At 35.4% G+C, this 26313-nt stretch overlaps 2 protein-coding genes across 3 annotated transcripts in view; one reads left to right on the top strand and one right to left on the bottom strand.

Annotated features, from left to right (window-relative positions):
- Positions 1 to 5059: 5059 nt before the first annotated feature.
- Positions 5060 to 7492, bottom strand: LOC144963227 (signal recognition particle 9 kDa protein-like). Its single transcript, XM_078897063.1, has 3 exons — positions 7320 to 7492; positions 5926 to 5994; positions 5060 to 5397 (listed from the first exon to the last, which is right to left on the bottom strand). The coding sequence occupies exons 1-3, from the start codon at positions 7389 to 7391 to the stop codon at positions 5302 to 5304; spliced, it is 237 nt and encodes a 78-aa protein (XP_078753189.1). The 5' UTR covers positions 7392 to 7492; the 3' UTR covers positions 5060 to 5301.
- Positions 7493 to 7720: 228 nt separating this feature from the next.
- The window catches only part of LOC144963225 (HEAT repeat-containing protein 1-like), a 45741-nt gene continuing 27148 nt past the window's right edge, over positions 7721 to 26313 (top strand). The window contains exons 1-19 of one of the 2 annotated variants that reach the window (XM_078897061.1): positions 7721 to 7774; positions 9444 to 9618; positions 10368 to 10584; positions 11234 to 11378; positions 12166 to 12267; positions 13365 to 13631; positions 14021 to 14106; positions 14400 to 14651; positions 15958 to 16074; positions 16846 to 17065; positions 17667 to 17759; positions 18619 to 18704; positions 20208 to 20401; positions 20787 to 20911; positions 21323 to 21490; positions 22517 to 22682; positions 23151 to 23305; positions 24119 to 24296; positions 25015 to 25196. In XM_078897061.1, coding sequence (XP_078753187.1) covers positions 9474 to 9618; positions 10368 to 10584; positions 11234 to 11378; positions 12166 to 12267; positions 13365 to 13631; positions 14021 to 14106; positions 14400 to 14651; positions 15958 to 16074; positions 16846 to 17065; positions 17667 to 17759; positions 18619 to 18704; positions 20208 to 20401; positions 20787 to 20911; positions 21323 to 21490; positions 22517 to 22682; positions 23151 to 23305; positions 24119 to 24296; positions 25015 to 25196 — 2898 coding nt within the window. In that variant the 5' untranslated portion in view covers positions 7721 to 7774; positions 9444 to 9473. The other variant, XM_078897062.1, reaches the window with a different exon arrangement.

Genomic DNA, 26313 nt, shown 5'->3' with positions numbered 1-26313 from the left:
CATCCCTACCACCACTACTACAACAACTACCACTCATCATCATCACCCTACTCACACTACACTACAACCACCACCAACCATCATCCCTACCACCACTACTACTACAACCACCACAACACCATCATCCCTACCACCACTACTACTACAACCACCACCAAACACCATCATCCCTACCACCACTACTACTACAACTACCACCATATCATCAACCCTACTACCACTACTACAACCGCCATCATATCATCATCCCTACCACCACTACTACTACAACCACCACCAAACCATCATCCCTACCACCACTACTAACTACAACCACCACCAACACCATCATCCCTACCACCACTACTACTACAAACCACCACCAACACCATCATCCCTACCACCACTACTACTACAACCACCACCAACACCATCATCCCTACCACCACTACTACTACAACCACCACCACAACACCATCATCCCTACCACCACAACTACTATAACCACCACAACAATCATCCCCTACCCAACCCACCACACACATACTACACAACCACCCACCAAACCATCATCCCTACCACCACTACTATTACAACCACCACAACATCATCCCTACCACCACTACTACTACAACCACCACCAAACCATCATCCCTACCACCACTACTATTACAACCACCACAACATCATCCCTACCACCACCACTACTACAACCACCACCAAACCATCATCCACTACTATTACAACCACCACAACATCATCCCTACCACCACTACTACTACAACTACCACCACATCATCATTCCTACCACAGTTCTTACAACCACCACCATACAATCATCCAAACTACTACTAGAATCACTACCACATCATCCCTACCACTGCTATTACTACAACCACCACCACATCATCATCCCTTCCACTGTTATTACTACAACCACCATCATCCCTGCTACAACCACAAATGTTGTAATTACACTTTCAACTTTTGAAATTCCACCGAGTCGTGTTAGAAATTGCTGCGAGACAAATTTTGGATCTCATCTCAGTAAATTTTAGTGAAATTCAAATTTATAGGTTATGGTCGCATGGATGGGTCATGATCTTCACGATGAAAAATTTCCTCCTTTTTTGTGACCAGTCATTCTCACCCCTGGTTTCATGCTTTCAACCCGAATTTGCACGGTTTTAGCCTAATTCCCCCTACTATGTTATGTATTGATACATTTGTTTTTGAATATATAAAGTAAGCATAATTGAGTGTGTTCCTCCAAGTCATTGTCATGAAAAATCCAAATCTGATCGGTGTCTCCTTCTTTCGTCCCATTTATACGGACAGACTTTTCACAAACAGTCTGACAGATTTCCATGCGGGTGGTTGGATGGGAGCATCACCCTTGAATCATATACCTATGATGTTCGCATGGGTGTACGATCCGACAGTGATGTCGTTTCTTCTTCTCTTTACTAGCCTATCCTGCTTCTTTGGTTTGTGATTGTATTTTTGACAGGGGATATTTTTTTTTCTGTAAATCTTCTGCCTGTTTGTTCTTGGTTATTTATAATTTAGCTTATGATATCTTTAGGTTATGATTTTGATTTACATTTGTACTATTTTTGTTAGATTGCTTGTTTTTTTGTTTCAGCGGTCTCTCATATAACCTCAATTGTGTTGGAAGAGACCTAAAGCAACAAACAAACAAAAAAAAAAAAAAAAACATTTCCACAAAGTGTGGATAAAGGACCAAAACTCATGAAAACTAAGCGTGTAAACAAGCTGTCCCTCCAGGAAAATGTGGCCGCATTGGCATCCGATGCGGCCACATCCTTTGGCCTTCCGCATCCGTCAGCAAACAGCTAAATAATTCCCACTACAACTACTCCTCCTCCTACTACTACAACAATTCCCACTACAACAATAACTACTACTCTCCTCCTCCTCCTACTACTACATTAGTACAACAACTACTATTACTACTACAACTACTAGACCACTACTACTACTATCACTACTACTACTACAACTACTACTACTACAACTACTAATACTACTACAATTACTATTATTACGACAACCACTTCTACAACGACTAATACCACTGCTACGACCACTACTACTCCTACCATTACCTCTACCACTACTACTATTACAACTGTTGTTATTATTACTACAGTAAAAAATAAAATATTGTTGTTGGAATTTCGTTTCTTTTTATTTATCATTGTCATTCATGTGTATCTTGGTTTGTTTTTTTTTTTCCCTAATCATTTGACCATGTAAACGTTAGCTATTTTAGGTGACATTTTTTTAATTAACCCATTCTTAACACGCTACTCTGCCACAGAGGTTGGTTTAGCATGATAAGGGTTTAAAATCAATGTTCTTTAAAATAGTGTACCTACTTCTTTCTACATTGTCAAGTAATCTGGTATATATTTCTGCTTTTTAGTTGTTTTTAATGAAACGAAACAACTTAATGTAGCTTTTATACCTATAAGAATTCATATTTATTGTGAAAATTAGGTTCTGGGGGTTACAAAAGCACGCAAGAACATGCATAAATGTCGATTTTATGGCATAATGTACCTTTTTTTTTTTGCATAATATTGGAATAAGTTTGAACAAAAAATGGCATAATTCCACGGGGACAGAACAAGGAATTTCAATTTTGTCTGACAGATGATAGATGTCGGCCCAAGCTCCTGATATTTTCCTGTCTTCGTGTTGACAGATCATCGTAGGTGATTAGTTTTCACTGAAGTCCCTCTTACTTCAAGCTACGGAAGGGGGTATCTCTCTGTTGAGTGAGTGAAGTTCACTCATTTACTTGTGTCAACGTGTCTGTGTGGTATGTGTTGGTGGTGGTGTGTATTGTCCCAGATCCGACGGAGAGCAATTAACTGTACTTCTAAACGGAAGATGGCGATTGACGGTGACCCACATCCACTGCATTCTATGTTCTTCAATCCGTGTATAAAAAGTCTGTACGTCTAAATGGGCCATTAGTCCCAGTCCCAGCAAAAGATGCCAAGCAAGACCTGGCTAAAGCAAAAAGATACTGGATTTCCCGGTAGTTTTATTTTGGACAGTAATAGTAATAGAATAGATGGATTTGTTGAAATTGTATCATAAAGATCATCATCAAATTGTCCCATGCTATGACAAAGACAGAAGTCCATGTGAAAAGGACAATATACCTATGAAGAATAGAGTAAAGAGACAGCTGGAGTGAGCTCTTCCCATGATGATTGTTTGTTTGTTTTTAAGGGTTTTACAGCGCTTGCAACACATTAAGGTCATATCGCTATCAGCGCCAGTAAAAAGGAGGAAAATGGGATAGTAAAAAGTTCTAGAATTACAATTAAAGCACTCAAGAAAAGGTAAGACAAAGGGGAATTGGTTCAAATAAGAAACAGGTGTAGATTCCAAGTGCAACTATCAAAGTATTTAATTTGAGTTCACTAAAAGTCTCATCCAGACACGAGCACAGGTCCCTTCTAAGAGGAATACACTAAATGTTTTACAAATCATATATATATAATATAAAGACAACATACAGTGCATAACAGAGAGATGATTTACAAGGGTAAAAATATCATCTCCCAAAACTAACTATACATTTGACTGTTTCCTTCTCAGCCAGGACCAGGACAAAACCAAATAATCTTATTCCAAGACAAAGACAGAAAGCAAGTTGGAAAACAATTATAGGGAAGATAGAAGACTGTAATAGTAATAGTAAGTACTACCTCCCTGCCCACTATGGGAGGTCAGGAACCCCACCCAGTTCCCATGATGAAATGAGAGATCCAAGGTTTACACTGACTTCAAGTCTTGTAACCTTAAGGTGATTTCATCACCGGGAGAAAGATGACTTCACCACAAACGGACTACAGACACAGATGTGGGAAATAGGTTAGAAGAGAAGAGACAGTAGGATTGAGCTCTGCCCACGATGAGAGATCAGGGTCTACACCAAGTCTTGTACTTGTAACCTTTAGATGATACCACCAATATAAGAAGAATCACTGTCCACAAAAGGTCAACAGATTCTCTTTGCTTGACCTCCCGATCACCGTAAAATTTTTATATATTAGTGTAATGTCTGTCTGTAGTGAAATGGTGGAAATAGTGAATCATGTCTGTGTCCCTATGATCGAAAATGTATATTTGTGTGAGGGGTTGACCAAAACAGCCATTAGGTTCATGGAGCTAAGAGTTTTTTTCCCCAGTTTCAGTAGCATGAAACGGACAATAGCAAATACTTGCTAGCCTTTGGATAGGGCACATGTCCATCACAAAGTATTTTCCACCAGATCTCTAATAGACCCAGCTACCCACTTCAAGGTCCTACAATTTCAGCAGAAAGAAATTCCAAACCCATATCCTGACCAATAAGCATGAAAAGATCAAATTTTTAAAAGGCTGTCAGATGTTATATAAAAAGTAAAGTGCGAAGCTGATGTGGTAAAAGTTATGATGATGATGATGATGTGGTAGTAAGTAGTGGTTGTAGTGATATGGTGGGGGTTGCAGTAGTGGTGGTAGTGATGATGACATGGGTGCAGCACCTGGACTTAAAAAAACCTACAACTACAAGGCATGAAGGAAATTGAAAAAATCTGCAACTTTGAACTGTAGCAAATTGCTTACTTTGTTATCAAATATATAGTTATTGGTGGCTCAAAAAACATTATTTAACCAAGTTAACATAAAAAATCTAGTTGTTGCAGTAGTGGTAGTAGTAATGATGATGTGGTGGTGGTAATGTTGAAATTGACCTGAACCAATTTCTGACCATTTCCAGGCCCATGTAACCAAATGAGTGAATTCCAGACCCTTTTCCCGACCCGGGAAGAAAATGATCAAATCCTCGACTTTCCCCGATTTTCAACCTTGCTGGAACCCTGCAAATCACTGCTGGGTGTAAACAGGAGGTTAAACTCAGAAAAAAAATCTCAACTTCACCCAGAATTGAACTTGGACCCTTGTGTGTGAAGCGAGCGCTCTATTATCTGAGCTATTGCGAATCCCCTGCAATTATAAGCTACATCACAGATATGAGAAAATGCAATGGAGATCCGATTTTCATGTTTCCGTTTAATTTCCAGCCAATCAATCATAAATAAGTTAATCACAAATTAAAAAAAAAAAAGACTCGTACATCCAAATCTCAAATGGGCATTCACATTCACACCGAATCAATCTATGTACAACATGAAACTGTCATCAAATCAACACAAGACAGGATGAAGTTGATAATTTTGATGAAATAAGATGATGAAATCGCAAAATGCCTGCTGACTGACAATCATTCGACCATTATCTTTCTTTTGAAGCCATGTGTCTTATCAGGTGACTCGTCAACTTTTCAAGCTTTTTCACATCATATGCATCCTCTGTGCGGTACTGAATGACCTGCAAAAAAAAAAAACAACATAAAAACATAAAGAAAAGAAAATATTTTTTTGTCTTGAAAATTTTTCAACCTAAAGAATAGTCAATTCTTTACAAAGTCCCGATTTTAGCAATGATCAATTTCAGATTTCTGCTTGTTCCTTTTAAACATTAGGAACCTTATAAATTGATCCAAACAGAAAAAGAAAAATTTTATTCTAGAGGGCCCCAGGTTTAAGTTAAACAATTTATGGCAAAATTGCGGTACGTATTTTAATTCTAAGTTTATACAGTACACCTCTGTTACACCGAAGTCAAAGAGACAGGAGACCAATGTTTATTATAACTGAGGTTACATCGTATTGCTGACCTGTCAATGAAGCCATCAAAAATTTCAAAATTTTCTCCCATCCCTATGTGTGCATCTCGCATCTCATGTTCTTCATTGTTTTACCTGCTTTGTGAGAGTGGATTTTAAATATATATTACTGGTTGGAGATTTATTCCTTAATTTATATGAAAGGAAATAGAAAACCTTTACAGACATACCACTTTATCATCTGTGACTTTCAAGTTAAGTTTGCCATCACAATGTCTGTATTTAGTCACAAACCGACACTGAAAATAAAGGAAAGATTGGTCTGCTTTAATGCAATTATAACAGTGATAATATTGAGCATGATGATGATGATACTAATAGTAATAATAACAATAACAATAATAATAATAATAATAATAATAATAATAATAATAATAATAATAATAATAATAATTTAAGTACAATTTCAATTTGTCAAATCCAGGTGAAAAGACCTGAAGTGTTGGTGATAGCGATTGTTGTGACAATTGAAATTGAATAAAAGAGTACTGAAATAGTTTAACTTGATTTACACACATTCTTTGAAAACTGAAAATGAAAGGGATTCTAAGTATGGTAAATGCCTCTCTATTAATTTTAGATACAAAATTAATGGTTGACCCTAGCCATACGGCTCTAAAACTATACAAATTAGAAATCTTCTGATGTTCATCATATTATCTGAGAAATGTGCCATAAAATTGTCTAGTTTCAATCTCAAATTCCATGTATAAAGTGAGATACAGACAAAACCGGAAAAAAATCAGAAAAAGTGTCCCATATTTTCTGGTGTTTTTTTTTCTTCTTTTCTCTTTGGGGTCATCTAAATAAATGACACCTTTGAAACTACACAATCTTTTTTTGAAAAATTTATGAATGGATTTTCTAAATTCAAAAAGATTTTTACTCAGTAGAGATAGGGATTTTACTTTGATTTAATTTGTAATTCCCACAAAAATAGATTTTTAAAAAATCGTAGTCATGAATGCAAAACAAATGCGAGCAGACTACAGAAATAGAAAGTCAAACATTAAGTTCAATAAGCCATATTTAGACGGGTGAGCCTCGACTCTGGCTGGGTACATATGTCAGTTTTGAGAAGAAATATAAAAACTTTAATTTCTTTTTTTTTTTTTTAAATTGAGCTGTTAGTGGTTAGCGCAATATCCACTAAACGTGCCCAAAGCGCTTTGCAAGGTGTCCCTGACCAACAGCAAAACTTAACATGTAGGACGTGACATGACGCCTGTTAGTCGATACTATAATTTTTTTTGTTCAGACAGACAATCCTGTTAACGGCGAGGTACTCATTTTACCATCTTAGTCTAGTACGGTGAGAGAATGTGTGAGTAAAGAAGAGACTTTTCCAAGGACTCAACTATGCGCCGAGCGAGACTCGAACCCAGGACCTTCCGATCCGAAAGCAAGTGTCATACCACTAGATCACATTGCCACACAGGACTGAGACTGAGGATAGTGCAGAAAGTAGCAAGAGAAGTGAGAGTAAGAAGAGTCAAGATCAAGAAGTAGAAGCTCCTTGCTCTGCTGGCCTCGCCCGACCCTTAAATATTCATAAGCATGTCACCTTTATAGGATTAGATAGGTATAGCCTTTCGGCGGCTTTCGAAAACTCTTCCCATGTGGTGAGATATACCATGTTTTATAATTGTTCAGAACAAACTTATGTTTTGATGAACCAGCTGTTGAATCGTTGATCGTTTTGCAGTTTGCGATTAAACTTATCAAATTTATGTACTTTATATTCTTGTACAACTTCCGGTTGTGAGTGATTCCATACTTCCCCCATTCAACTGTTCATTAGTTTATGTATTATCCTTGAGCATAGAGATTTTATTTTCATTCACGCAGATATAAAATCAGTCTTGATTTTATACATCTGTCTCCAACTCACAACAACTAGAAAGAAATAGCTGTAACTCAAATTGTCGGTTTTGGACGGTCACATCGACATTATCAGGAAAAAGTAGTCGATCAGTGTGAAAGCGAAAGTGGCTTATTCCCAACGAAAAACAATCTAACGTGCGTGTTTTGTTTATTCTTTACTTTATTAGCTACTTCAATCTGTTTTGGTTTATAATTTTTATTTTATTTTCTATTCAATGGTAGCTAGGTTTGATTGTTATAAAACCGTGATTACATTTGTTTTTTTTCTCTCGCAAACTTGCTAATGTTTTTCAACTTGTAGTGTCATTCTGGGTGAGAGTGAAAGTGTAAAAGTAAAAGTAAAGTGAGTGTCTTGATTATTGTCAGTCTCTGGAGTTGCAGTTGAGTCACTTTGAACTTGATTTGTGACTGTGTGATTTTAATTTAAAATTGAAATTAGAATTTAAATTAATTTAGATTTAATTTGATCAGTGGGAATCCGCAGTGATTCAATTTTAGGTACTTTCTGTTCAGAAAGAAATTACAGTGGCGTGGATAGGCGATAAAATTTTCAAACTCAAAATATCTTAATTTGACCCAGTCAGGGGGATGGGACTTGAAAAAAACATAAAATTTGATACCTTATTTGTTTCTCTACGACTTACGGTTCCTGAGTTATTTATATTTTTCTGTCGAAATTTTTCGTCAAATTTACAGAGAGAATCTGTGATCTCACTGCTGCCTCACTCAAAACCAGCATCTCGCGGCTATCGGGAATTGAGTTTTGCAGTCAACATGGCCCATTCATTGTTTTCAGTAATTTTGTTTCAATTAAAAAATAAATGGCAAGTGTTAGGTATCATTTTAAAGGTCAGAAAATGAGCTTTATTTTCATATAAATCATTTTCATGTATGAAAAGTATGGAAAAAAATATGAATATGAGTTTTTTGTCCAAAAAAGTGGGGTTGATGGCGGGAAAAATAAAATAATGAGCGAGTGTATCAATTTTGATGAAATTTGGCAGAGATGTTCTTCAATTAATTGTCTACCGATGTATGAAGTATAATTAAAATGTATCCATAATTTAAAAAGTTCTTATAATTCAAAAATTGATAAATTTTTATTTCAATAGCTTTCTGAGAAATACAATCAGGAATTAAGAATAAAATCTACCGTTAGAAAGCTTGTTTTGTGCCCTTTAAAATGATACTAACATTAGTCACATAGGTTCACAAATAACGCCATGGTGACCAAAACAGTAAAGGGCCAAAAATAAAGTTCCAAAAAACGAGTTTCACCTTACAGTGAGCCTATCGGCGGCCACTGGACTGGAGTTATCAAAGTTCCTAGCGTGGCCCTTGCCGAGCTAAGTAAGTATTCTTGCACAGCAACTGGTTGGCACATGGAGTTGGAAGGAAACTTATCCACGCCCCTTGACCTGATTCGGACAGTCCGAACAGGCAGCATTCAATTTACAATGGGAGTGGTTGCTAAACTAAGTAAACTATACAGCTGTTACCCTCAGTGGCCAGTGGTGTGTGTAGTTTAAGTCACCTGCTCTTCTACTGACCGCTACCCACCTGATCAGTCTTACGAACACAAAGCTATCATGCATGGTAGTAGTGTAACCTATAGTCTGATCGAGAGGATCTTATGAAATTTAATCACCCAACTGGTGGTCTAAAAAGGAATCACATTGAGTAATAATTGCCATCGGAATATCGTTTTTCAATATAGAGGGCTGAGTCATATCATATTTTTATTCTTTATTTTTTTTTGTCTCATACTCATCGATTAACTTTATTCTATGTCTTTGAATGACAGGCAGTAGGAGTCTTCAGATGAAAAAGAAATATGACGACTTCACTTGCAGCCCAGCTGAAGAAGCTCTCTGTTCCAGATGCTCAATCATCTCTCAGTACAGACTTCAAGCAAACATCGTTCTTGTATGATGAAAAAGAAGCTGCTAAATATGACAGACAGCACTTTTATAATATTGGTAATGACAGTGTATGAATGAGGGTGTGAGAAAATGTCATTCTTATGTTTTGGCACAAAAAGACATCAATATTAATGTTAAGTTATTTTAGAATCTGTGGAAGAATTTCTCGGTTACAAAAGTGACAATTAGTCACAACCTCCAATATTATAATTCACATATTAAATTTTTAACTAGATATAGTCTACATTTTCTCACCATACTCAGGTGTAAAATGAGTACCTGGTCGTTAACAGCGTTGTCTCTGTCAGAAAAAAAATTGTAATATCACCCAACAGACGTCATGTCTTGTTCTACATGTTTTGTGTTGCTGTTGGTCAGGGACCCTTTGTAAAGCGCTTTGAGCAATTTAAGTGGATATTGCACTATACTTGCACTCACGCTCAAGTCTACATGATTTTACAACCTCCTGTATCTTGACAATGATTGTTTTGTAGAATAAAAGGCGTTTGTTTAATACCATAGTTCCATGATTATAAAGTGAGGGAAATGAATGCAGATTCATTTAGGTTCTCGTGTATTGTACACTTTTCTCACAATTCATGCTCTTTTCGATAAGCAATATTACACTTTTTTTTCTATGTGACGGTTCGCTATATAATTATGAAAGTGATTTCCATTATAATTTTGATGATAATTAAATAATATCAATAATACTGTCAATGATAATAGCAATTAAAAGGCATGAGAATATCATGATGACTTATAACTGTAATGGAAAACATGGTGTTTTGGACTTCCATCCTCAGGTGTTAATGGCCTACATCAACTCGTAGCCAAAGATGAAAGGTTTGCGGAATTTGAACACAATCTTTTCAGCCAATCTTCCCAGTCTGTTCAGCGTTTAATGCAAACATCGGATGTCAACAAACAGCTGGATGAGATCATCAACAAATTTTTACTCATGTTGTCTCCTTATATGCAATTACGAGAGGCCCATAAAGCCCTGGAATGGCTGGTCAATCGGTAAGCAGATCTCTCACTCATACAGATTTAATTAGTATTCACCATAGTAATCCTTCAGAGCCATTTAGGCCCATGGAGCCAGAGTTTTCCCTTGTTTTCTATGGCACTTCCTCGCTACCCTTTGGATAGGATGTTTCTATTGTAAAGTACTTTCCACCTCATCGCACAGGCCCAGCTACCCAATCACTGATGGATGGACAGGAAGATCTGAAGATAAAAAAGATCTCACCTGGAATCGATCCTGATCCCTTTGCGCCTGAAGCTAGTGCTCAACCAACTGAACTATCAGTATCAATACTCCCAATATACATGGCTGCAACAACTGTTGTGATTGGTCACAAATAGACAATTCAATGATAAAGAGGATTATGGAAATGAACTAGATCTAGTTTTCATTGTTTTCTCTTATTATTTAAGATAATTACAAACAATTCAAGTTCAAGTTCTGAGAGACAAGTAGCTAAAAATGCAAAACAGGAATGGTCTCTCAAAGTGTCAAATAGGTGTGGATAAAGTATCCGTTACAAAGATTTATATTTACAATGAAAAATACTTTATATATAATCATTTTTTGTTTTGTTTGTGGACTTGTTCTAAAATCATTTGTTTCCTGAAATCAGACTTACGAACAACACCTTTATATTTTCAGGTACAATGTTCATTTGAGAAATGTTGATTCATTAATGATGTGCCTGCTCCCCTTTTATGATCAAGAGCCTTTCATAATGGGGTTACGCATCTTGGACTTCAACTCGAGTAGCTGTCGACAATGGAAATGGCTGGAACCTGTCAAAGTAATTTTTAAAGAATTCTTAGTGATATTTGAGCGATTGAAAAAATTTACCAACAAATAAACCTGAGTCTAATGGTTACAACCAAATGAGAAATGCGTATTATATCTTTGGTGACAGTTGCAGACGGTGTAAGTCCAAAAATGGTAACTTTTTTTTCTTCTGAGTGGTTATTCTAGTAAATACGTTAGTGTATGGCTAGATGTAATCAAAATCTTAGTGATGAATGTGGTAAATTCTTATAATTCATCCATCAGTATGTTTTCAACAAATTGTATAAAGCAGTCTCTTTTTAGTCTTCAGTCATTTTTACTATATTAGCTTGAGCTTTTTATATAGAGTATTATCCACTAAACGTGCTCAAAATGCTTTTTAATGTGTCCCTGACCAACAACAACACGTAACATGTAGAACAGAACAAGACACCTGTTTGGCTATATTGCAATTTTTTCCAACAGAGACAACGCTGTTAACGGCCAGGTACTCATTTTACACCTGAGTACAGTGAAAGAATGTGAGTTAAGAGCCTTTTCCAAAGATTCAACTATGCGTCGAGCGAGGCTCGGACCCAGGACTTTTCCAATCGGAAAGCGAGTGTCATACCACTAGATCCCATAGCCACACTATATATGGCTAATATGACAAAAGGGAGCTTTTGTCATCTGACGACCAGCCCCTTGACAGATAGTTTTGTTAAAAAGCACCAATTCAATCAATCCAATTTGGGTTTATTAGTCTCCTCCTTTATTTTGAGTCTCATCTAAACAATTCATTTAATTTCTCATTACAGAAAGCCAACACATATCTTCCACAAAAGACGCTGTTGTCACATTGTCGATCGGCCAATGGTTTTATGGGGCTTTTGTGTGACATGTTGGCTAAACATATTGAGGTAAGATATTCAATTAACCAGTAGATTTTTGACCAATCAAAACACGGAGTTTATGATACATTCTCACACATGCTCGGACAAACATTGTTGGTTGTGTATAAACAATAACGTGAATGAAATCAACCTCTTTCTGATCATTGTTATTGTTTTTATACTGCGAAATGGGTGACTTGTTATCACACAATTTTTTCAATCAGATTATGAACATTTAAATTTACACATAGTTTTCTGTGTTAGTTCTATTGTGATCAAGCGGTAGAACAGTGGGTATTTTACTTAAACACATACCTTCGATAGTAAAAGCTGTGTATTTTGCTGTGTCTACCAATCACTGCCATTGTTTACATTATGACGATTGTCCGAGAGGCGTGTTTGTCCACCTGTCTATTGTTTCACTTAATTGATTTCATTTTTGTGTAAAAGCTTCGACTTTTTGTTTAACACTTCTTTTCTTTTATTTTTATTCATAAAACTTGCCTCTCCTACATCAACATTTTTAAATGAAGAAGTTGCAGTGTTCTTTTTAAAAGTACATTTTTTAGAACGCCTGTTCAAATGTGGTCTGTGATTGGACGCTGGTACAGTCAAGATTTTTCTTTGACTCTTTTTATTCACCTGACAATAGCTACCATAGATGTGTAAGGTCTGGTAGAAAATACTTAAAGATAGATTGAGATAAAAGGGAGCCAGCTTACAATTGTCCTTATTAATGCTACAGAAACAAAGAATTGAAGTCCAGCTCCTTACAATAATAATAAACATAAATAATGTATAATTTCTATAGACCGCTTTCCGCCAAAAGTGCTCAGAAGGGCTTATACATGTGTTCATAAATATCATTCAATAAAATCACTCACAGAAAACTGTAAGGAAGTACTCTGTCTTCAATGTGGCTTTATAGGAGGATAGTGAATTATGGTGTCTGGTGTCCACTGAAAGAGCATTCCACACCGAACGAGCAGAATATCAGTTGGAAACATTTTTAAAAAAATTATATTATTTCCTTTACGTTTTTTAAAGACTTAATAAATTTCTTGGTTCTTCAATTCTATTATTCTTTGAGATATTAATCTGTATTGTTTGTGCTTTATTCAAAGGTCAGTGAAGACAGCCATGGTATTCCATCAGCCAAGCATCTGGTCCGAGCGATCTCCTTTTTCACCCAAACGGTTCTGGGTGTCATTCTGGAAGGGACTTTGTCAGAGCAAATCATCTCTGTTTTGATCCCGACCCTGAGCAAAGGGTTCAAGGCCACGGAATTACGAGACTACACAGTATCTTCGTACATGATTTTCAGTCAGCTTTTGAGCATTTGTACATTCAAAAAATCCCTTCTCAGCTCAATGCTCAATGTCATCTGTAAGGTATGCTGTTTGTGTTTTGTCTATTAATAATTTATAAAGAACAGTATAGACCATATATATAAAAAGTCTTGCTTATATAGACACTTTTTTCCAATTTCCACCAATCCTTTATGAATAATACCAGAGCGCATTAATTTTTAACAAATTAAAACTCATGTCATTACCTTAAATGATTCTCTGTTTTTATTTTAATTATTTTTTAAAGACTGTAAAGTATAAGTATTAAATTAAACAGTCCTATGGGACACATTTTGTGAATTTTAAACTTTAGGGAAAGTAAATGAATTGTATTATTATTTGATGTACCAAAAACGTTGCAAACTGGACTATATAAAAAATATTACTCGGAATCTAATGTGATTTACAATTTCGACCATGTTTTAACACAGAATGTTGCTCCAGAACTTTTGCCAAGTGCAATGGGTGTCGTTGTCCTTTTGTTTCAAAAACAAGAAATTTCAAAAATTCCTGCAAAGTAAGTACACATAGTTCTCAATAACAGAAACAAAGACAGATTTTTAAAAAAAGAAGAAATGTTTGATATATTGCTATAACTTTTTGGGGTGGTGTGTGGCACAGCAGTATGGCCTTTGGGAAATATAATCACAATCAAAATTATTTAAAAAGATATTCTTATAGTGTGATCTAAATTTCAACTTTAATGACAGACCTTCAGATATTGCTAACTCAGTATACATATGACTTTACCCTGATTTCACTTATTTATTTATTTATTTATTTCATTTTTTTTCCTTCTTCTTTTATCAGGGCCCTCAAATATTTAATGAGACACCAATCTCTAACATCCATTCTGTCCAATTTGTGTGAGAACGTGAAAGTCGAACCATTTCTTACCCCGTTTTTGACTGCGTTGACGTCTGCCGCATTGGTAAAAGAGGAGTCTGGTAGTGACAGTGGCTCGGAACAAAAAGATGTTTCGTCTTCATCCCCGTTCTTGCTTCTTACCAATATTTTGTCATCTGTTGCACTGGACAAGAAAACTGTCGCCGCTGTAATAAGGTATAATCATTTTTTTGTTACCTTTATTAAAAAAAAGAAAAGGAAATAGAGAAGCATTATTTAAAATGATGTTTTACAGTTGACACATAATTTTAAGAATCACACTGCAAGTAATGTGTCAATTTTATAGGTTTAAAAAAAAAACGGGGGGGGGGGGGGGGGGGAATATTTTGCAATATTGTGCTTTTCCAAGTAGATTAGTTGCTATCTGAGCTTACACTGTTCAATTTGATTTTTTATGATGATAAAATTAATAATACCAGCTATGTTGATAACACTGATAATTCTTATTATGACTGTTATGGTGCACGCATATTTTATCCCGTATGTTTTAGAGATGGATAAATGTAGTGCAGATGTGAAAGAGGGTGTCTTTTTAAAAGACAAAAATAGGGTGATAGGTTCATTTGGTTTGCTTGGCATTACTGGGCAAGCAGCGGGTGGTTGGATGGGAGCATCACCCTTGAATCATATACCTATGATGTTCGCATGGGTGTACGATCCGATAGTGATGTCGTTTCTTCTTCTCTTTACTAGCCTATCCTGCTTCTTTGGTTTGTGATTGTATTTTTGACAGGGGATATTTTTTTTCTGTAAATCTTCTGCCTGTTTGTTCTTGGTTATTTATAATTTAGCTTATGATATCTTTAGGTTATGATTTTGATTTACATTTGTACTATTTTTGTTAGATTGCTTGTTTTTTTGTTTCAGCGGTCTCTCATATAACCTCAATTGTGTTGGAAGAGACCTAAAGCAACAAACAAACATACTGGGCAAGCAGACCAGTATTTTTGTCTAGTTACTAAAATCAAGCTTTGTTGGGCATGGTTGGCTGTCAGATGGGAGGCAATTGTGGCATTGTGTTCTTAGGGGGAGCACTTAACACATATAACCCCACTTAAGATTCAGATTGAAATGAGTGGCTTGCATCATATGAAATGGAAATTTTGTTCATTTTGATCGGCTGGGTGAATGAATAGAGCAATAAGTATTGATGCCATGCGCTTAACTAAAATACTCAAAACATCCACCAGCTGGATATAATGTACCCATCCACAAAATTGTGTGCAACCTTGAACGCTTGTAGTCTCATTGATATCGTTTGGTGAGAACTTATAAAAGTGACCGTCTAAAAACAACAACAACAAATAGTTGAGTGAAGTCAATTTTGTTCCTTCGATATGAAAATCTGTGGAAATGAATGAACATATTTACTTTTTAAAAATGTATTTTTATTTATTATTTATTTATTCATTCATGTGTTTCTACGTGAAGGGAAATATATCGTGATATATTTGTATTTCAGGACGTTAATCGGCTGGTTCCAGGAAAATTCCGACTCCGATGAAGCCACCATGGAGGTTGATGGGGATTCTGGGTGTGAAAATAAACCCTTTGAGGTCTTCAGACTATTGGAAAGAAGGTATGCCTAATTTTTTATCCGGTTCTTGTTGTCTTATTGAAATTACACGCAATTTTTTTTAAAAGAGAGGGCGGGGTAGTGGGGGAGGAGAGGGAACAAAGAATGATCTTTTGAGTCTTAATCATCATGTCTTCTTGAATATGTGACCAACAAACTCAATCTGCTGTTTTGTCGATTTTATCCACCTTTTGAAAATTGAATATAAAGTATATTTTGTAAAATTTATAGTAAATTCATTCCAGTTTTATTTTCATTTAGGAAGAAAAACAACTTTCATAACTCAACTCCATTCATTTCGACTCGATATTCTAACTCCAGTGTTTTTGTTTACTCCCTCTTTCTTTCAATATAGCTGCCAGATATCCACTTACTAACAGATTTCTGCATTTTAAATTTTCTGTTATAGTGATGTTCTGATAAACCGTCCCTCATCATTTTGGATATTTATGGTGATTCCTGCCTCGAAATAACAGTGTACACTCTTCCATGGCAAACATGAAAAACTGTTTTCTGACATTTTTCACCAACTCTTAGAGGTCTGCTAACCAAAGAGAATTTCTATGTGAAATATCTTCCCTTTTGAATAGAAACATGATTCACATCATTTAATCCTCCTTTTTTCTGATTTTCGGGAAGATTTCTTTTCCATTTTTAACATTTCCCACTGGTAGTTATTTATAAATAGCACTGAGTTGCTCTCCACTGTCATATTTGTTATGTCCGTATTGCTGTTGTTGATGTAATGGACAACTGAATATGTTTTCATTGCAGACATTCCTCTGTTCTGATGTCCACCATTTCCAAAATGCTCGAGTCTGATGACTCTGGAAAAGTGAAACGTGTTGTAGAAAAACTTCAACTCCAGTCTGTGAATAAGGCACAGCAGGAAATGAAACTGGACCCCGATGCCTTTGTCGCAGTCTGCCTCAATCATCATCAAGGATCTGTCAGAAAGAATGCGGTGCAAAAACTACTTCAGGATACAGTTGAGGTACATTAAAAAAAAAAAATGAAAGCCAATTGAATTGTGTTTTGTTTTTCTTCAAGGCTCACTTTCAGTCAGTTTTTCAATGTTTGGATAAAATGAGTGTTACCTCCTTTATAAGGGGGTCCCGATAGCTCAGTTGTCGAGCACTAGCTTTACATTTAAACGCAAAGGGACTGAGATCGATCCAGGGTGAAGTCGCGAATTTTTTTTGTGACCCCCCTGTTCACCCAGTAGTGATTAGGTAGCTGGATCAGATCTGGTGGAAAGTACTTTGCGATAGACTAGCAGACCTGCCTACTTAAAAAAGTTTTGATTTGTAATTTTTAGAAGATAAATATTATGGTTGCTATAGTTAACTTTAAAAATCAACAATTTACTCTCACAAGGATCTAATACCACTTCAAAATCCTTAAAATTATATAGTCTTGACACTGACATCAACTTTCATGTTCAATAAGTTTGAAGGACTTAGAGATGCTCATGAAGCTCTGCAATTGGAGCCAAATTTTGTAATTCTACGAATTTTTCATATAAGGAAGCTGGTTTTTTCTTTGGTTTTTTGTGTGTTTTTTTCTGTATACTAACTGTTGATGTTTATGTTCAGATCCAAGATAAACAAAGCCTTCAACACGCCATCATTCTAAGACTGCAAGATGACGATCACGAAGTAGTGGATGCAGTATTGGAAGATCCAAAGGTAAAATTTCTAATAATAATCCCTCACAAGCTGCTTGATTTTTGTAGAAGTGAGAATTTTTTGTCAGGTGTCATTCAATTGATTCGTCCTCTTTTTTTTTGTTGTCGATATTTTTTTCAGTTGATTCCATATCAGAATGTAGGTATGTTTTTATTATTATCTATTCAAGCCATTTTTTAAATAAGGCGATTTGTTGTTCATGTGTCGAAAAAGTTGAAATTCTGTCACCTCCTCGAACATGCTATTCTTGAATTAATGCATCAAACATAGAAATGCATTGACCAAAATACAAGTTCCTGATTCACATGGACAAGATATCCTTGTATTGACTATAGCAAAGGATACACCTGTTTGGGGTGACATTTTTAATGCATTGTGATGTGTCTCTCTAAACAGTGATTTTTTTTGGAGTTCAACTTTTTTGACACATAAAATCACAGACCAATTTTATACTCACAATTCAACACTTTTGAGAAGTTACTTTTGAAATTCCTTTGGTCCCATTTGTTCAACTTTTCTATCATTTGTCGTTATTCAACTCAAGAGATATCTCATTGTAACAAAAATTAATCTGGTTTTAGTTGACATTTTAAAGATAATTATACATATGTGCTTGAATAATTATCTATTAGTTGTTTTATATCTGAAAAATTATACAGAAACAATTGTCCCTTTTTTAAACTATATTTTGTAGAAGCTGCATCTGAATGTTACTCAATTCTGAGTATTTGTATTCAAGGGTGGAGAGAGTTGTTGAATGTGACAGCCTTTGTTGGTGTTTAGGCTGAAGCAGATCTGCACAATATGAATTCTTCTTTCACTTGTATTCCTTTGTTTTTGTTTTTTAATTTCACTTCAGAACTTGTGGGATTTATTTGAGGACAAACATCTGCTGTACCAGACGATTGTTAAAAAGTTGGATGCCCTAGAAAATTCAAATGAGAAGTAAGTGAAAAATGTCATTCTTAGGTCAGGTGTTCAGGAATATGATTTGCCTTCTATGTATCCTGTTAAGACAATCATTTAATGGAAGTTTGTTTTGACAATATATTGTTTTTAATATACGAGCTGAACTTTTTTTTATTAGTTCTATGAAAATTGCGTTATGGATGATCATATGTATCTGTTTAAAGCATTATTTCCAATGTATGAATAGGTCAGCAAATGAGAGGAGAATGTGTTTCAATAACATTAGATATGCACAGTGAGATAATGTAGCCCTTCAGAGCAGTAAGGTCCATGGAGCAAGAATTTATTTTAGTTTCTGCTGCACTAATCGGATTGTATTAATTGCTTGCTACCTCTTGGATGGGACATTGGTCTATCGCAAAGTGTTCTCTGGGAGCCTCAGGAAACTCAGCTCCCCAATCACTGCAGACTGGACAGAGTGGCTTGAAAAAATATTGATTGCACCTTAGACAGAGATATCAATCATTCCCTTTGCTTTCTCTACCACTGTGTAAATGTTGCTGCTCGAAGCTCGAAGAAATAAATAATAACGTGAAGTTGAATTTTATATTTCACTTTCTAAACTGCATTACACAGTTCCTCCCCGCCTCCCTGGGTGGGGATCCTGACCTCCCATAGTAGGCAGGGAGGTACATTCTGTGTCTTCTATCCCCCCATACCCGTTTTCCAATTGTTTCCTGTCATTGTCTTGGAATGAGATTACTTAGTTTTGTCCTGATCCTTGCCGGAGTTCCTTGGCTGGGAGGGAAACAGTCGAATGTATAGTTAGAGTTTTGGGAGATGATATTTTTTTCCTTGTAAATCATCTCTCTGTTATGCATTGTATTATGTTTAGTTTACATATTATATTATATAATTGGTAAACAGTTGAGTGTATTCCTCTTGGGACCTGTGCTAGTGTCTGGATGAGACTTTCAGGTGATCTCAAACTAAGTACTTGACGGTGTCTTCTTGGAATCTACATCTGTTCCCTATTTGAACCAATTCTCCTTTGTCTTACCTTTTCTTGTGTGCTTTAATTGTAATTCTAGAACTTTTTACTATCCCATTTTCTTCCTTTTTACTGGCGCTGATATGACCTTAATGTGTTGCAAGCGCCGTAAAACGCTTTTAAAAAAAAAAAAAAAAAAAATCCCCGCCTCCCCACTTTTCACTTAATTAATTGCACATTTTTTAGAAATATCTAGTATTCTATTTTAATTCGTGCTTCCTTACAAAGGAGCATAATATTTCCTGCCAACCAATGTTTTGTTTATTCATCTTAACTACGCCAATACCACATCATCTCATTCATCTGTGGTGTTTCAATCATCCTGTTTTGTTGATAAAGGGGAAACCCGAAACATTCATTTGATCTGTTTTTGTAATTAAATTGAAGCTTACATTCAACTTCACGTTATTATTTATTTATCTACCACTGAACTACTGGGAGCCTTTCTCTTTACACTAATACTTTTATATAATCTTTTCATTTTCTAGATCAACAAACCTTAAGATGAGAGTATTACAAGCCTTATGCTGCATGCCGAAGTGTGAGGCAATCGATACAGTGGAAACAACAGTCTTGTTGATATCATACCTGGTGCCTCAAACGCAGAATGATCTCAAATTCTTACAAAACTTGGAATCGGGATGTGCTGCGTTCAGCAAATTGCTGCAGCATTTGTCAAAAGGTTTGTTTTCAATTTGTCATTTGTTATGATTATCGAAATCCAGATTGTATTATATAATGGTACTGCTTTTTTTTTTTTTTTTGGTCATGACGGTATTGTGTGATAGGGTGTCCCGTTTTAGAGCTGTAAAAACTTGGCAGCTGTGCATTTGGATTGGACAAATCTCTACATTAATCATTTTAGTGTCAATATCGTCTATGTAAATCAGTAAATAATTTGATGGAATTAAGTGCAAAATGGCAAAATAATACTGTGTAATAAAATGCAATTATTTCAAAACAAGTCAATGACCCATGTTGAGGGTTTTATCAGACTATGGCACAATTTTTACGTATTGAAATCAACATGTATTCAAGGCTTTAGAAAAGTTTTCTGAATTTTTCAGGATGGCTTGGTCAAGTAAAGACCCTTCAGAAGAAACATAAAGGGGAGGAATTGTTCTCTGCCCTCGTGATTAAACTTGTGGAGCAGATTTGTGCCTATTTGGTGAAGCAGGATCCTTTACAAGAGGTGAGGAAACGGAATTTTGAAGAAATATTGATTGAAAATACCATGTACAAAAATATTATAAAAGTCCACTAATTCAACGTGAGATATGTGATATGTATGGGATATATGAGTGGTATTGTGTTGGGTTTTTTTAGCATGAAACGGACAACAGTAATTGTTTCAACCCTTCGGATCGGGCACTAATCTATCATCGCAAAAAAACTTTCTGCCAGATCTATGAGACTCAGCTACCCAGTCACCGCTTGGGGAGCGGGGGCGGTTGGTTAAGGCAAGAATCAGTTAATAGTCACTCATCTGTCCTGTGTGTTTTTTTTTGTTGTGCATTTTAAAAATTATGATACAGATCACAATACTTTGTTTCCAAAGATGGATCACTATCTAACTTCACATGTTCTTTCCGATTTCAAACAGATGAAATCCTTGTATGAATGCGTGTCCAAAACTCCGAGGCGTGGATGTGCACTGATGGTTCTGGCCCTTGTCAATGTTTCGCTCATTCCAAAGACCTCTGGACAAGAGATGAAAACTGCTCTGCAGCGATTGCTGGTGACCTCCATCAAGGATTTCTCCATTTCAGGGGTAATTGTATTTTTGATTGCATGGAAAAATTAATTTTGATTTTATCATTTCGTCATCAATTATTTGATAAGATGTATCCTCCAATGCATCAATTTGATTAATTAGAAAAAGAAAAACAAAACAACCAAAAAAAAAATGGTATTATATAACAGTATCACTGTTCAGGTATACTTTGAATGAATGCATAATTCACTCAGGCATCCAAAGCATTGAGGAAAAAAAGAGTATAGGCAAAAAAATTATCGTGAACAATTCTTTAAGTGAGATTTGGAAACTGGATTGTTCAGATTACAGTTCAATGTAGTAATCTGAAAAAGGTGTATATGATGCAATGTCAGACACACAAAGTAGAAAAAGTAGTTAGTCTTTACAGTGTAGTCATAGCATGAAGAGTATAGGCTATGTGGTCTAGTGGTATGACACTCGCTTTCAGATCGGAAGGTCCTGGGTTTGAGCCTCGCTCAGCGCATAGTTGAGTCCTTGGAGAAGGCTCTTTACTCACATTCTCTCACCGTACTCAGGTGTAAAATGAGTATCTGGCCGTTTACAGCGCTGTCTCTGTCCGAAAAAAATTGTAACATCATCTAACAGGTGCCATGTCCTGTCCTAAATGTTGTTGCTTTTGGCCAGGGACCCCTTGTAAAGCGCTTTGAGCACATTTAGTGGATATTGCACTATATAAAAGCTCAATTTAGAATTTAGCATGCCTAGCTGGTAATCAGAGAGTCTTGAGATCTGATAGGATCCCCAGTTGAGGCAGGCTGATTTTTGGGATGTTTGTCTCTTGTATTTTTCCTTTTACTTTGAGATTGTATCATAATATAAACAGTCTTTCAGATTTTAGTCCTGCTTCAGTGCCTGCTGTCCAGTGCTTGTTTGTTGCAAATGTTTGTTGCCTGATTCACTTGGTCATCGTGACGTCTGGAAATTTTAGGTGGTGGGCAAAGAATTTTATCAATGTCACATGACAAATTTTTCCATAAAAATTTTTTTTTTTTTTTTTTGTTTCTATGTTTCATTTTACAGGGTCTTTTTAATTTGATGAAAGGACAAAAATATAAGAGTCCGTCAATGGAATCAGCAGTGTCGTCATGTTTGTCCGAACTGAAGGAGTCGTCTCTGTTAGACATTGATTTGATTGCCTTCTGCTTGGGAAATATGAATATGGACAAAGTTCCGGGATCATTAAAAGGTGATTGCAGCATATATATATATATATATATATATATATATATATATATATATATATATATATATATATATATATATATATATATATATATATATATTATATATATATATATATATATTTACTTTTTATGTTATGTTTTCCTGTCAGTGTCTTCACAAGGTTATTGACATGATTATAATTTTTTTTACAAATTTTTTTTTTTTTTTGTGATGTTGGCTTTTTTGTTTGTTTGTTTTTATTTTTTGTTATGGTGTCCTGTTTTAGCTCTTTGAAAAGTTGGCTGCTTTGTGTCATAGTAGTTTTGTGTTAATTTGAACAGTGAAAAATAATTTTTTTTTTTATTTTTATTTTTTTTCAATAAAAATTAACATTACAATCAGCTTATCTTGTTATTTGTTTTTTTTCTCGGTACTTAGCCTTCAGTTTCAATTTTTGAATTTCCTTTTCATTTTTAAATTTTGATATCAGGCAAAAAGTTTTGGCAGTTGTCGTCAGAAACAAGCACAGAATCCAACTGGTTGTGGACGGAGATCACCATGTTCAACTTCCTGTTGAAGCTTTCATCTCACGATAATCCCAATGTGTCTCATCTTGCTCAGAACATTTTCTCACAGTTTATAAAGGTGAACTATTCACTTTTATTGTATTTTATATATATATAAATATGTGTGTGTGTGAAACGAAGAAAAGGCAAGGGAAAAACGATGATTTATTTTTAAAAGGGTCAGACTTTTTATTTATTCTTTGCTTTTTAATACTCAGTGGTACTTGGAGCTGGGATATATCATGGTTTCAATAGCATGGAATGGATTATAGCAATTGATTGCAAATTACTTTCCACCATATGTAAAAGACCCAGCTACCCAATTACTGCTGGGTGGACAGGGAGGTCAGGAAAAAAAATCTCGACTTCACACGGGATTGAACTAAAGGAAGGAGAAAAAGATGAAGACTTTTAACTCATAATTGGTTGTCGTCATATCTAACGTAGATGAATTTTTTGCCCCATATTTACTTCCTCTACATAACTTGCCCATTGTAAAAGACAACTCATTATAAAATACAATTGAGAATATACGAGGTGTAGTAATGCAGTAAGAAACAACAACAAAAACTTGAGCTTCTATGCAGCAAATATACACTAAACATGCTCAAAGCATTTAACAGGGGGTCTATGGCCAACAGCAACACTTAACATATAGGGTGAGGGGGGTGGAACAACTCTGTTAACGACCGGGTATTCATTTTTTTCACCTGAGTACGCTGAGAGAATGTGCGTAAAGAGCCTTTTCCAAGGATTCAACTGTGCATCACTCTGGACTCGAACCCAGGACCTTTCGGTCTGAAGGCGAGTGTCATACCACTAGACACATTGCGGAAGAGAAATTTAAGATTTAGCTGAGAAAGTTGAATGACATGTATTTTGTTTTTCACAGGAATTAGGAGACTCTGTACTGTTGACAAAACTTCTGTGTGCACTATGGATTAGCCAGGTAGACGGAAAACGCTTGACTGTTGCACACCAGGCAAGGAGTTTGCAGTTTGCTGAAGTCTACTTGAACTCATTATCGGAGAATGAGAAGAAAAAGATTGTGAGCGATGAGAATAGTCCCAGTAAGTCTAAATTTTGATGAGGTATAATCTCTGGTAGTGGGTAATAAACATACTATCTAAATAAACTAGTCTTTAGATGTGGTTCTTGTTATCAAATATCATTATAGAGAGGATTGGATGCCTAATTTTTACAATCCAAATCAAGATATTTAGAATTGTAAAAATTCATTTCTCTTAAGATTTCGCTGCCAAAACAAAAATTTTCGTTGGTGTAAGAATCACAATTTTTATTTCATATTTATGAATCATCTTCAGCTGATATCCAATGAAGTATCAATTAATGACAATATACAACTGTAAAACCATTGAATTGAAGCCCTTTTACACGAGTCATGTAATGGAGTTACTTTATTATCAACCATGACTTTTTGCAGTTCTTTGATTTTTGCTTATTTGATCTGCCTGAGAAAAACTATTGATAAACTTCAATTCAGGAAATCCCTATGCATGAAATTTTAACACACTACTGTTAAAAGGTTGTGTTTTTGTCTTGCTATAGTTCAAATGAATTGTTCTAACAACATAATAGCTACATTGTATCAAAGTTAAATCCTCCCCCCTCCCTCCCCCACCTCTCTCTCTTTCTTTCTTTTAAAATTTTTTTTATAGATTTTTTTTTTTTCCTAATTCTCCTGGAATAATGATATCTATTAGATAGTTGGATATTTATCTCATAATGCCATGACAAAAATGAGATGTTCCTTGTTTCTATTTCCAGTGTTACCCTGCCTTTTGGTTCTGCTTTCGGGAAAATCTGAGAGAGCACGGCACGTGTCTTTCAATCTGATGTCCACCTTGACCGATGGGGTCAAGGATGAAACCATCACATTTAAGTGGTTTGCTGTAAACCTTTTGAAGTATCGACAGGAAGTGGAAAATGACGTTGCATTCTTGTCTCAAGTGAGTTGTTGTTTTGGTTTTTATGTTTAATGTAAATTTAGTTTGAAGGTATTGTTATCTATAGATATCATTGTCTATTAATATGAGAAAAGATTCATATCTCAGATATAAAACTCCCTATTTACAACATATTCTAATGCTTTATTGAAACGAGATTGGTGTCATTTTGAACTTAAATTTCTGAAAGAGGTAAAAGATTTACATTTTGAAACTCTGCAGCTTTTTCCCTTCTTCTGGGTACATTTACAATAATAAAGATAGGTAGGGGTGAATCACTAATTTCGTCCTTCATGTTTAGTGTTACTGTTGGATCAAAGCGCTTAGAGCATGTGTAGTGGATATTATCCCTAAATAAATGCTCATTTAAATTTAACTCATTTTCCGTTTCACTGGCAGGATATAGTAAAGAGCAGATTTGAATAGGTGGATCGTTAAAAAATGTTTTTAAAACCACATGGAGGAAGATTATTTTAGAATCAACGTTAATCCATTCATGAGGCCAAAACAGTGTTGCCAACTTTACATAAAAAATGCGTATTCTTATGCATTTTTGCTCATTGTACACATTTTGCTCAGGAGTGGGCGTATTATTAAAAAAAAATTTTTTCAAGCATTTTTAACAATCATACAATACAGTCTTTTAGTGTACTTAAAACACTTTAATCAGTTTGTTGCCATGGACATTCATAAAGGGAGTTCAATCTAGTATTATCTGGGTGAGCCTATCAGATTTATAAGTGGATTCTGGAAGTTTAAGAGTAAGTTTATTCATTGATTTAAATTATCAGTTATAATATTGCTTGTATAGAAAGCATGTGCTTGGCTAAGAAGCTCATAACATTGCCATCCGGAAGTGTAACAGTCCAACACACAAAACTCTGTGTAACCATGAACTTTTATAGTCTGGATAATACAGTTCAGTGAGAATTACTCATAAACGTGGATGGCAAAAAAAACAATAACAAAGACCAGAGTGCCGTCAACTTCATTCTATCTATAGTCTAATTGGCCATCATCAAATTTAGTGCTATTTATCGTCTTTGCAGGATTGTACACGTTTTTTTCAAAATCTGACTCATTTCGGATCTCCGTTGTACACATTTCCATGGGCAAGGGT

Source organism: Berghia stephanieae, chromosome 1 (genome assembly GCF_034508935.2).
Source record: "Berghia stephanieae isolate SIO BIC M18660-M18661 chromosome 1, UCSD_Bste_1.3, whole genome shotgun sequence".
NCBI lineage: Eukaryota > Metazoa > Mollusca > Gastropoda > Nudibranchia > Aeolidiidae > Berghia > Berghia stephanieae.
Note: the sequence above shows the minus strand (reverse complement) of the source record. Positions and strands in the feature narration are given on the sequence as shown.